Source organism: Triplophysa dalaica, chromosome 5 (assembly GCF_015846415.1).
Source record: "Triplophysa dalaica isolate WHDGS20190420 chromosome 5, ASM1584641v1, whole genome shotgun sequence".
Taxonomy (NCBI): domain Eukaryota; kingdom Metazoa; phylum Chordata; class Actinopteri; order Cypriniformes; family Nemacheilidae; genus Triplophysa; species Triplophysa dalaica.
The window spans coordinates 11,766,170-11,778,770 of NC_079546.1; the positions used below are offsets into that span (position 1 = coordinate 11,766,170).

Consider the following 12,601-nt stretch of genomic DNA (forward strand, 5'->3'; position numbering starts at 1 on the left):
CTATGAATGGTTCCTGAAGTGCACTCCTCAAACATAGCTGCAGCACATTCTCCTCTCAGAACTAGCGTAGGAGGAAACCAGCACTGATATGCCTCTCTGGATTTCAACCTTATCGTAGAAAACTGCCTACATGCACAAAATGAGAGAGGGGAGACGGAGAACGAGAGAGATATTACAATAGTCTCTCAGACAGTCAGACACTCGCTTTTAATCACGGTCATTCAGCGAGGCCTGAAAAGAGCCTCTGTCCAGAGCTCTGTGCTCTCCTACAGCTTAAACAATGCTGCACACAGACGGTCTCATTTAAATCCTGCGACCATTTCCCGATTGCTTCAACCGGCCAAAAAATCCCAGTTTCTATCGTTCGCGCAAACACCCGGTGTCCAATAACAGGAACACGGGAGCACAATCCTGATGTCAATTTTAGATCGTATTTATTTGTGTTCAACATTTCTCCATAAAATACCTTATAGAAAAAAACAATCGTTTGACAAGCAGTACAACTATTTATCAAACTAATGAGGATAGCAAACATCAGGAAAAATGTGAAGAGAAGTGTTGCTTGGTACGATCTCTCATCAAGACAAATCGGTCTCCATTTAATCCCATTGCTTTCTAAGGAAAACAATTGAGATATTAATTAAGAAATCAAATGTTGTTTACAGAAAAGACTGCGTAGCGACAGTGTGCGTGTCGTGGCTTCTTGAAAGCCTTTTGGGGCACAGGAAGTACACCAGCAGGCCCATTAACAAAGCGGTACGATGCTCTCCGTCTCTTCTCCACCTTTATCTCTGGCTGTCTAATTTTTCCTATTGTCTATTGTTCTGTCTGCCTTCATTTCCCTACCCCGCTCTCTCCCTCTGCTGTAATTGTGATGGGTGAGCTGATAATTGTAATTACGTTCTCTAGGTAGAGTGAGTGTGGGGGGGTTCGTCTTCGAGAGGTGGGCCCATCTGGGTAACTCACATAGCTTTGAAAATGTCAGCCGGAGGAACGATATTGGTCTCGCGCACATACGAGCCGTATAATGGGTACGCTGACTAGACGACGGAGGGCAGTGCATCGCCACTCTGACTCCAGCCAATAATACAGAGCGCTTGTGGAGAGCAGCGAATCGAACACACACACACACTTGTCAAATGTTGTCTTCACTCTAGCTCGGCACTGCCACATCTCTTCCTTATTACCCCGAGCTTTCACAGGACCAGAGTACACGTCTAACCAACCCGAAAACAACAAATGCAATTTTTTATCTCGTTTATCTATGAATGTTAATAAAGCCACATTAAAACAGCCAAAAGCAGAAATGCACTGAATTTACAGATCAGCTATTTAACAAGCTGGCTAATTCATATGAATGTTTACGATCTCGTTCGTATGTACGACGCGCTTTCGCACCAGCGATGGTTAGGTTTTCGGGGGAGGAGCTTCATTATTGCTTTTTTGGAATGATCCCTCATTTTCACATCATAGGAATTCATATGAAGTCGCCAATCGTGATATAGACGGAGCTATACAACCGTGGAAACGCTTGTGCGTTCTAAAGTACTAGCTTTAATCACACGGTTAACGTTCTCGTTATATTCGTTGTTACTCTGTGTCCAGAACTGCACGGCAGGAGTGACAGGCACAAGCAGCATGAGCGTGTGAGGCTGTACAGGTGCAGAGATCAGCGCTGAATGCCGTTCATCTGCGATGCCCGTCTGTGCCCCACTGTCTGCAGACAGCCGCTAATGCCGGGGATCAGGGAGAGGCTAACGGCATGAGCCGCCCACACACACACACACACACACACACACAGAAAAGCCACTCAGCCAGATAATTACGGATGCGTCCTGGGCAGACGCTTAAACACACACTCAGAGCCGTTGCCGCTAACAGCGTTCATTAAGACCAACACTGCAAAGGTCAGAGGTCACCCGCTGCTAAGGACCGATGCTTGCCACTCCACTGCCTCTCCAGCGCACTCCGAAATGACTTGATTTCTATTTCGGTCCAAACGAGAAAGAGACGGACAGACATAAGGATGTCAAATAGGAAGAGAAGTTTACTGGCCATTGGGCGTGAAAATACCGAATCTCGTGTTTAAATATGCCTCTAATCACATCATCTCCCCCGCCTGCCTCTCGGCTAATTCAATAAAGGCAACAACTTGTCATTGTTATTTAAAGTAATTTTCAATGTAATCAAGTGGTATTAATAAGCATGCTGCCTCTCATTACCGACTCAACCTGCCTTCCGAAGCGCGCGGCGCACACGCGTCTGCGTGACAGAGACGCTGTTGTGTTCTTGTACGCGCGCGTGTGTGCGTTAGAACATTATGCATGTGCTCATGACTCATTGTGTGTGTCTGTGTGGGCGGACATGAGTTCCATGGTATTTTTGTTCTTGTTGCTTGCATTGACAGAAGTTGCTGCATCTCTCGGTTTCTAGTTTAAGTCGCTCGCGCAAAAGTAAGGGAAAGAAAAAAGAAGTCGGGGAGGTGACCTCGATCAACAATTTTAAACAATACATTTAAGAATGTAGATAGATAGAGAGAGAGGGATGGAGATGGATGGAGAAAGAGAGAGAGAGAGAGAGAGAGAGAGAAAGAGAGACAGAGAGGGATTGATGGATAGCGAGCGAGAGAGAGAGAGAGAGAGAGAGAGAGAGAGAGAGAGAGAGAGAGAGAGAGAGAGAGAGAGAGAGAGAGAGAGAGAGAGAGAGAGAGAGGAAAATGGATCTATTGAAAACGGATAGGTGGATAGATGGATAGATAGATAGATAGATAGATAGATAGATAGATAGATAGATAGATAGATAGATAGATAGGGTTGGATGGATGGAGAGAGACTTGCACTATTCTTACAATCCTTCGTTTCAGATGCAATTCACAATAATGTATTCTAACTACGCATGCAGACATTTTTGCAAGCCGAGACATTCAAAGGTGTTAATTCGAAACAAACATGCATGAAAAGAAAATTTAATGCAGATGTATTTGTTTGGAGCATTTGTTTGCGCGGCACGTCAGCTTCGCGTCCGGAATGATCAACTTAATAAATAGCAAAGCCGCTGTTTATTTCTGGATCCAATTTTAGCTCCATCTCGGTTTTCTCCGGTCCTTACTCAAATAAAGGACGACAGAAAAAAAGGAGTTTGAACCAAAGGAGAGATAATTAGAAAGTTAATCGGATGCTGCGCAAACATGCACACACAAGTGTGTGCTCATTAGACAACAGTGTTCCGGGTCGTCGGGTGGCTTCATTAGGCTGTAAAGAATGCCACCGAGAGCCCCGGGGCCACGAATGAAAAAAGAATGAAAGAATGGAAGGAAGGATGGAGGGAGGAAAGCAAAAGTAAGAAAAAGGAAACGTAAAGGTAAAGGAAGAAGAGAAGGGACGACAGGGCAACAGCTGATCCTAAGCTGGTCTTTATTGAGATGGTCTGGCACCTGCTCCTCGGGCTCATCTAGAGCCTCTACACTAATAAAGAAGAGGAAGACAAATGGTGATCCATCACGCGTCCTCCCCCCTCAGCCATCTTTCTCTCCGAACATAAGACTATGCCCTGGCTCTGGGTTGAAATTGTGATCGTCAGTCGAAGAGTAAGAAACGGAACATACTGACTAATGGTGCCATATTGATCTGGAAACGTCTACTTAAATGCAGCAGTAGACTCTGACGGAACAGGCTAAAGTGAAAAACTGGACAGTATGCATGTTTGTGTGTGTGTTCTAGTACGTATCGTTTGCGCTTTTTGGTCAAATATTCAAGGGACCTAAAGTGTATCAGAGGTGAAATCTATTTTTGCTAGTACACATTTATGGATATGTATGTGAGTGCACATTTCGGTGCATCTTGAGCTGTGACCTGCTTACCAGAATAAATAATTGACCAAAAATAACACTTATTCTAAGAGAGCACAGCATGTCATCTTTATACCCTTGATCTATTTTCATAATTCAGTGAGGAATACAGTGGTGCCCCAATTTACAACAACCCAGAATCCTGAACTATATCTGTGGATCCAAAGTATTTATAGTACACTTCATACCCTCATTAATAAGCCATTCAAAAATTAACTCCGGATATGTGCATAGGAATATAAAGTGGCATTAAAAGGTCAATAACTTTGTAAAGCTTTAAATAACGGTTACATATAATACAATATAATGTCGAATGAATATATTGTTCCTAATTCGAGTGAAATTGTTTTGCTTAAATGTTTCTCTATTTGGGGTCATATGTTGTTGTAAATGTGTGCAAGCTTCCGAGAACTAAAGCGGAACTATGATACATCATGACAGGCTTTCTGTGGTTTCTGTTGCCCTTCTATACTTCCTCCTAAAACTGACAGAGAACTGACTTCACACAATGGCGTTGTCTCAAAAGTAGATTGGCTCATGTTTTAAACACTTCACAGAAAGCACCTTCTCTATGTAGCCAATAAAAGATTTTAGGGATAGAGTCAACCTTGTACGATGTCCCCAATAAACTGTATAAGAAGAAAAAGTAGAAACCATCCAAACGATAAAGAAGCTGTTTATCTAAAAATAAAGAAAAAGAAGAAAAAAGACAAACAAAAAAACTTCAAATACGCACATTTCTTTGCGTAACAGCTGTATATGCGCAACACTGTGCCATAGCGGAATCCTAAAAAGGTTTAAAATAACCTAAAGTCGATTGATTTCACTCGTCAAAATGAACTTTCGTGCTGTTTCTATATAAAACTGGCAACGATGCGCGCTGCATCTTCTCAGCATCAGCACCATCATCCCGCATCACAGATGAGACGAGACGCGCCCGGTCCGATAATCCTCCTCATACCGGACCCGTTTACTTCTGTGCTTCAACAGTTCCCGACGTATTCGGGGGAGGGTTTGGGATCCCTCGAAGGGTTAATAAGACACCCCGTGCGTCAGACACATGACAGTAAGTGAGAACTCAAGAAAAAAAGTCCCGCACACACTTTTCAAACCGAAATAGCACACACTGGCAACGAGGCGCGGAGTGCGTAATGTCGAGCGGAGCGCTACAAAAGCGCGTCCTCAGCGCGGATAGATGGAGACACACTCGGCGCTCTCCGCATGCATGTTCGGGTCGGGTGACTCGGGTCTTACCTTAACACGTTCCAGCTCTTGAGGGGGTCCAGGTCTGAGATTATAGAGACCATGGTTGAGGCTCGGGCAGCTTGGGCTTTGTTCGGACAGAAAGCGGTTGATAGGAGTGAGTGAGTGAGCGTTGTTACTCCGACTGTCTCTCTGCACTGCTCTGAGTGTGATAGCGCTGAAAACAGTCTCTTTTTCCTCCGCCCCTTACAATCACTTCAGCTCTCCCTCTCTCTCTCTCTCACTACCTCATCTCTCTGTAAGGTCCCTAATATTATAATGTCTAACCTTTTCCATGCGTAAATCCTACATTATATTCAGCTAAAGGAAGGCAATAGATTCATTATTATATACTAGTTATGTTAAGTCTTATGATTAATGTGCCAACGAAATTAAAGTAGCCTATTGACAATAAACAGGCCTATGAGTCCAAACTCACACACATAATACATATATTATAAACAAAATATTACAATTATATGAAATATTATATAAAATAATAATTAAACACGTAAAGACTTTCAGTGCCCCTAGTGGACCTGTTTCCTCCAAAAAATGAATGACAGCACGCCTTGATCTATTAGTTAAGATCTAGCTTCTCTACTGTACTATAAACAGGCACTCCACATGTTAAGTCTGACGTCACACACCACCGTTGCCGGATCTAAACACTCTGTCAGATGCCACGGCAAACAACCAAAAATGATAATAAACAATCATGGCACGACAAAACTCCACAAAAACCTAAATTCTAACCTTTTTCTGTATAACGAAATCCCAGATGGCCAGACAGCGATTCATTCTGAAATAATTAAAATATATTAAATAATCATTCAAATATTGATTTTGGATATTCTGTGAGCCTGAAGACTGTATAGTGTACACGATGAGTTTATAAGTTTAGCGCAAACGTGATATGAATAAACAGTGATCATAAACGTCTGTTTAAATAGTCATGTCACTTGTACGAAATGGGGGCTTGGACCCCGAAACGGTACTCCTTACATCATGTCTAAACAAGCAGATACTGAGACATGCATGATGTAAAGTGGGCCAAATACCCTGAAGTATAATGTGTTTTTTCAATTTCAGTTTTGTCAAATGTTTTTCCAATACGTGCAGCCTTCTTGTTTTACTGGCAATTGTTCATGATGTCCTTGATTCTGTTCATAGCTAAAAGCCCCGGACAGGCTATTGAAGTGTTGTGATCAAGTGCTTTAAAACACAAATAGTATGTCTTGAAACCGAGTAAGCACTTTTGAGTTCTGCAAACTATAATCTGGACAACGAATGGATAACTGCACACAGTTTGCATTTTTGAGCGAACTGTCTTGTCTTAAAAGCATTAACGTTAAGGGATTCAACTGTGACGAGTAAAAAATAAATAGAATTAATAAAACGACTGTGAGTCAAATGAGAAGACAGACACACAATTCATGTGACACTACTGCTGTATCTAACAATGCTTACTTCCCCTTTGACACATCACCACATCCTGTTTTATTGCTGTCACCTTGTGTTTTTAACCGTGCCTCACTGGCCATGTAAAATCAGATAGTTGAAGGTAAAGCTATAGGTTTATTCCTTTGTAAAATCATATTTGTTCATTATTAGTGTACGTGTGAGACTCCAATAATCGTTCATTTCCTCTGTACGTCTCATGCTCAATAATATTAAATCATAATGAATTTTTTTATGCAGTGATGTGTTTCTAAGGGGTCGTATTTAAATGTTTTAAAAATTCTGTCACTGTTTACTCACCCTCTTGTCTTAATAAACCTGCATGATGGTTTTCCCTGCACAGAACATATATTTTGAAGAATATCGTTAACCGGCACACATTCACTTGGATTGGTTTTGTGTCCATACAGTAGAAGTGAATGGGTGCCGGCGCATTTCGGTTACCAACTTTCTTCGAAATATCTTCTTTTGTGTTCTGCGGAAGAAAGAAAGAGATATAGGTTTAAAATGACAAGAGGACGAGTAAATCATAATTGAACCATCATTTTAAAAATGGTAAGTTAGACATACTCAAAGTGAGATACTATTACATATAAAAAAGACATGTATAAGCCACAGACATGAGTAGGCAGTCTCAGTTATAGTATGACTGTATTACTTGTAACAACTTCTTTTTTTTACCGTTATATAGCTTTAAAATATAACTTCAAATGAGATGAGATACAGTCACATGAGAATAAAACTCCAGTGGTTTGGAAACATTTATTATTGTATACATTCTAACCAGACTGTTATTCATGAGTAACCAGAATGCATTTAAATGTTACCATGACACTGATAACAAAGAACTTTGCACAATGCTGCATCTACTTCAACAGGTGTCGGTATAAATTCAGAACATAAACAAAAAAGCACCTTTAGTGTGCCTTTCAAACTGATATTGTCGACCCCAATCTGTCACATCATCAGGACTGCATTTCCCATCATTCCTCACCTGCACTCTATAAGCAATCCCCCTCACCTGACTGCATTCACCTCATCACTATTACTGTTTAAGTTATGTCTTGTTTGGGTTGGTGTCGTCGATGAAATGCTTGTGTTGGACTTTCTGTGGATTTTTAAAGATGGCCTTGTACCCTCATCAGTGTCTCTGTGCTTTAGACTTCTAGGAGCAGTGTCCCGTGACAGATATTGCCATTTGCAATCTTGTATACGGACGTTTAAAAGACAGAAAATTTTACAAGATAAAATGATTTTATTGAACAGGATTTTATTGGTTTGGAAAAGTTGATGTTTCATACCAGAATGGAGTCGGATCTTTAGAAGCAATACTGCAGCCAATGGCCACGCGGCCTAAAGTAGGTCTGTGGAAAAGGGTATCGAATGTGTGGATATAATATTGGAATATCACAAGGTAATGAGTCGGACACAATGTGATCTGGAAGTGTATTAAGAAAGTCAACTGGGTCAATTTAGATTTAATGGAGACTTAAAGTGGCCAATTTTCAAGATCACACATTAACACCAGCTCAACATCTGCTGTTGTGCAATTGAAAGTGTATTCGCGTGGCATATTTTCTAAGTGTTGCTTTGTCTTCACAAAGACAAATGGTTGCCACACCAACCAAAACGGATAATAAGCAACCAATAAGCAAAAAGGTTTGCTTAACAAACCCAGCCGGAAAGCCAAATCTGGTTTTATGGAAAGCAAGAGTATGTGTGGGTGCAAGCATGTTTATTCTTAAATGTGCTATCTTAAACATACAACATGTTCCATCTTCACCCGTTACCTACTCTCTTAAGGCTTGTAATCTTGTTAGTGACCATATTTACACACATTCACACACTTAAGACACCTCTCTGGCTCATTTTAAAATGAATAAACGGATGAGAGAGGTATATATTTATAACTGAAACCAGGAAACCCCGCTGAACACATTTATGCATTTGGTAGCCATTCAATTCGATTTCATAGCATGTAAAATGCTTTTATATTCGACTTCATTGCTTTTATAAAGATCCATTAAGTCTCAGATATTTCTCATACAGTTACTTGAAAAATGTTTGAGTTCATATTAAAATCTTCAATAGTCTTGACTTTTGATGGCAGATTTGGCAAATCTGAGACGTTGTTGAGATTTTTGAAAATCAACATTTTTGTGCGATTTCTTAGTTTTGTTCTTATGAGAAATACTTGACTATTTAATCTCATTAAAGTTTTGAAGAAATAACTGAGATATTAGCAAGATCTCATTTGTTCTTTTTCTTATCTACAGGAGCTGAGAAAAGAGAAGATAAAACGGATAGCCAAGACTAAAACAAAGTTTCAGGCTTATTTAAACTGGTTCGGAACTGGTCTGGTTCATGATGCTGGTCAAACAAGACAGTCTTTCTAGTTGGTGGGGACTTCCAGCATCTTTTTTCATTCTGTTTTCCACTACAATATGCAATACTGTTACAAACCTGAGATCTCGGGTATAATTCACCGCCCATATCATCAGCACGTCTAATCTAAATAAAGTATGTACAACGTCAGCCTTTCGAAGTCTATTCCACCCTGTCTCTTTCTGTCAGAATCCATTCAGGGGAAATAAAAAGGAAAAAGGATTTAGGAAAATGAGAAAAAGCGCAAAACAACGGCACGCATACATCGGCGCAGGGATGAAATAACTATGCGGGGATTATTTCATAAACGACGATATTTCCTTTCTTGTGAAATCCATTTGATGCTGTCAAATAAGCCCAAAGCCATACACCCACATGCACATTGTCTTAAAAAGAGCGATTTGATGAGGATCTATTCTGCCTAACCAGGCGGAAATAAAGTGCAGCCACTGTTCACAGTTTAAGGCTTCATAAAGCTGCCCGTCGAGAGAGGACAGGAATAACACAGGGTTTGAAGCGGTTTTGAATGCAATTATGAAATGTGTGGTCTCTTTGAAATGCTGTTTCAATTGATGTAAATGTTGATTTTTTTTCAATGAGACAATGGATGAGGTCAAAAAAAGACGTCCTATTGTCATCTACGGTCCCTTTGTGGATGACACTGAACATGCAATTGAGATAATTGACATGAGATTAAAATTAAATATTTTCCCTGATCAATTTCTTAAAGGAATAGTTCACATAAAAGTACATTTCAATATATAATATACTCACCCTTATTTTAACTTAGGGGTATATAACTTTCTCTTTTCAGATGGACACAAAAAAAAACTTGTTCTTCTTATCTTTGTAACACAAATCAAAAGTGTAAGTGTTAATGCTCCAAAAACCACATATATCCATAATAAAAGTAATCCACTGGTAATATAGACTCGAGCATGCCTGACGCCCAGTAAACTTCCAGTTTGTGTTTGGCTAGTGTCTAATAATATAACTATTTATATTTATTTAATTTATGTTAATATTAATTTGTATTATTATTTTACTGTTTAATAATTGTATCGAATAAACGATTTGTTAAATTTTGTTGTATTTTAATTTGATTAAATAAACAATTCGTTGAATGGGTCCTGTTGTTCGGTCGCATTTAAATAAACCGTTCGGTAAATCGCATTTAAACAATCCGTCCGGTTTGTGTTTGACTAGTGTCTAATAATATAACTATGTGTGCCCTGCGATGGGTTGGCACTCCATCCAGGGTGTATCCTGCCTTGATGCCCGATGACTCCTGAGATAGGCACAGGCTCCCCGTGACCCGAGGTAGTTCGGATAAGCGGTAGAAAATGGAATGGAATGGAATATTTTATTTCTTTTGTGTTATATGAATTTGTATAATTATTTTACGGTCTAATAATTCTATTAAATAAATGATTTGTTGAATGGGTCCTGTAGTTCGGTCGCATTTAAAAAAAACGTTCGGTACATTGACATCTAGCGGTTGAGATTGGTATCGCAGTCTAAATTCGAAATATTACAGAAACAAGTTTAGCCAAGTAACGTTTCTTCTCGGTTTCTTTTGATTGTGATCAGAAAAAATCTACAGACACTGTGTGTGAATGTGTACCGGAAGTTCATTTGGGGCCACAAAAGTCCGCAGGCGCGGCAACGTTTGTTTATGTTGTTAAGATGAAACCCTCTATATTGTTGGTCTTCAATCTTGTATTAAAATGTAACAGCTTGCTCTGTTCACAGAATGAAATCACAAATTCACCCTGCCCTCCAACTATCTTTCCGCATTCGGGTACATAACACCTTCTCATAACACCTTCTTTTCGCAATCAAATCAAATGCATACCTGCTGAAAGGGTTAAAGCAATAGCCATCATAATCCCACCTAGATCTTTTAGATCTACCCAGAAGTTTATTTTGTAGATGCAAAGTATAGTGCATCTAGTATAAATTGCTAGTTTGTTTTAATCATCTAAGAATTAAACCTTTATCGTGGGTGATATTTATGTTAGATTGGATATAGAAAACGAGAAGCACACTACGAGAGATAAAGGAGCAGCCTTTTGGCCTTGCGGGTAAGCATATGTAAATGTAACATTAGAATGTCAGAGGAGGCGCTCATGATGTTATTGGCTACATTCATCACGCTAAGCTAGCAGGTCTGTAAAGTAGAAAAGTGACAAACAAAGACACTTGAAATAAACACCCTGAACGATTACACATAGAGTTGAAAAGTGGCTGTAGAGGGTATATTGCGCTTTGGATGTTTTTGTCTCACTTTAGGATTTTGTGTGTTGCTGTCAATGACTGTTGTCTATTGCTGCCTTCAAGTCATGCCTGTATGGTGATATTTACAAGATGAGCACAGACGAATGCCAGCACATGGCACAAGGTTGTAATTACCAGTGGGAACTGTAGTTAGATTTTAGGGGATGTGGTTAGATTCGAGGCAAGGGGAAGAGTGTATCAAGAATAATGGTGAAAGTTAATTGGTTTTGGTTTTAATTGTACTTTTTGATAGCGCATTATGCAGTTTTTTTTTTATTTAACTTGTTTATCTGGATAATGAGGATAAGGTTTGACCAAACTACACTTCCCATCATTCTTTGTGACAACACATGAGAAAACACAGCTAATTACATAGATTCTATTTACCAATTCTTTAGCTTTTTCGCGCATTAGCATTTCTAAATGCAAAATAGCCATGGTTTGAATGTAGAAAACATTTTTGTTTCATTGTAAAACCATGGTTACTACACTTAAACTATGATAAAATCATGATTCGTTTTGGTAGTGAAGGAGACGCGCAATCGATTTTAACATTAGCATGTTGCTAAGCTAACAAAACGATGCTAAGCTCTATCCGCCTTATTTTTGGCGTGATTGTGGGCGCCGCCATCTTTCAGCTGTTTGTGTTTAGACTTCCGATGCGCTACTATAGCTAATGGCAGTCGTATTGCTAGTGAGACAAGTGTGCCGTTTTGACTGGCTAGTAAATATGTATTATGTATTCAAAGGTACAAGCTTAATGTGTGCAGTTCAAAGTTTCTATAATAGCCGGTAGAAACGCGAAGGTTTTTTTACCTTAATCCGTGCAACAGAGCTGAATCTGGACGTTGCGCAGCGTATGATCTGCATCCATTATTCATTATTTTAGCCCACTGAATGCCCTTTCTCCTGGACAATCGACCGTCCTGACTACAATAACTAATACATATCGTTCAAAGGCATTTATAGTGCGAGTGACACTGCATGACTGTGTTAACAGTTACAGGATATTAACATTTCTTTCATTTGGTAGACGCTTTTATCCAAATCACAAATTTATTGTCAACACGCTAAATAGTACAGATAGCCTAGTTTATCAGGCCATGTTATTAGGAGGCTTAAAGCTTAAGGAAATAAGAGAGAGAATGAACAACATGACATCATTCTTTATTCAATAGATGTTTTGAGTTGTTTTTGGAAAGTTGTGATGGATGCTGCAGCTCGGTGGAGACCTGTGATACAAGAGCAACCAGCCGTTGCTGGAATTCTTCCGTTACTAGTTGTAAGGATCCAGGAATGTTTGCTCCATTTTGACTTTGATTCACATATGCTTTCAAAAACACAAATTCGTGGACAAATTTCAACCGACTTTCCCACTGTGCATGTAAG

General features: G+C 39.7%; 1 protein-coding gene across 3 annotated transcripts in view; it reads right to left on the bottom strand.

Moving 5' to 3' along the window:
* Positions 1-5,235, bottom strand: part of celf2 (cugbp, Elav-like family member 2) — a 140,572-nt gene extending 135,337 nt beyond the window's left edge. For all 3 annotated transcript variants that reach the window (XM_056749297.1, XM_056749283.1, XM_056749271.1), the window contains exon 1: positions 5,102-5,235. In XM_056749297.1, coding sequence (XP_056605275.1) covers positions 5,102-5,154 — 53 coding nt within the window. In that variant the 5' untranslated portion in view covers positions 5,155-5,235. The remainder of the gene's footprint in view (positions 1-5,101) is intronic.
* Between the last annotated feature and the right edge of the window lie 7,366 nt (positions 5,236-12,601).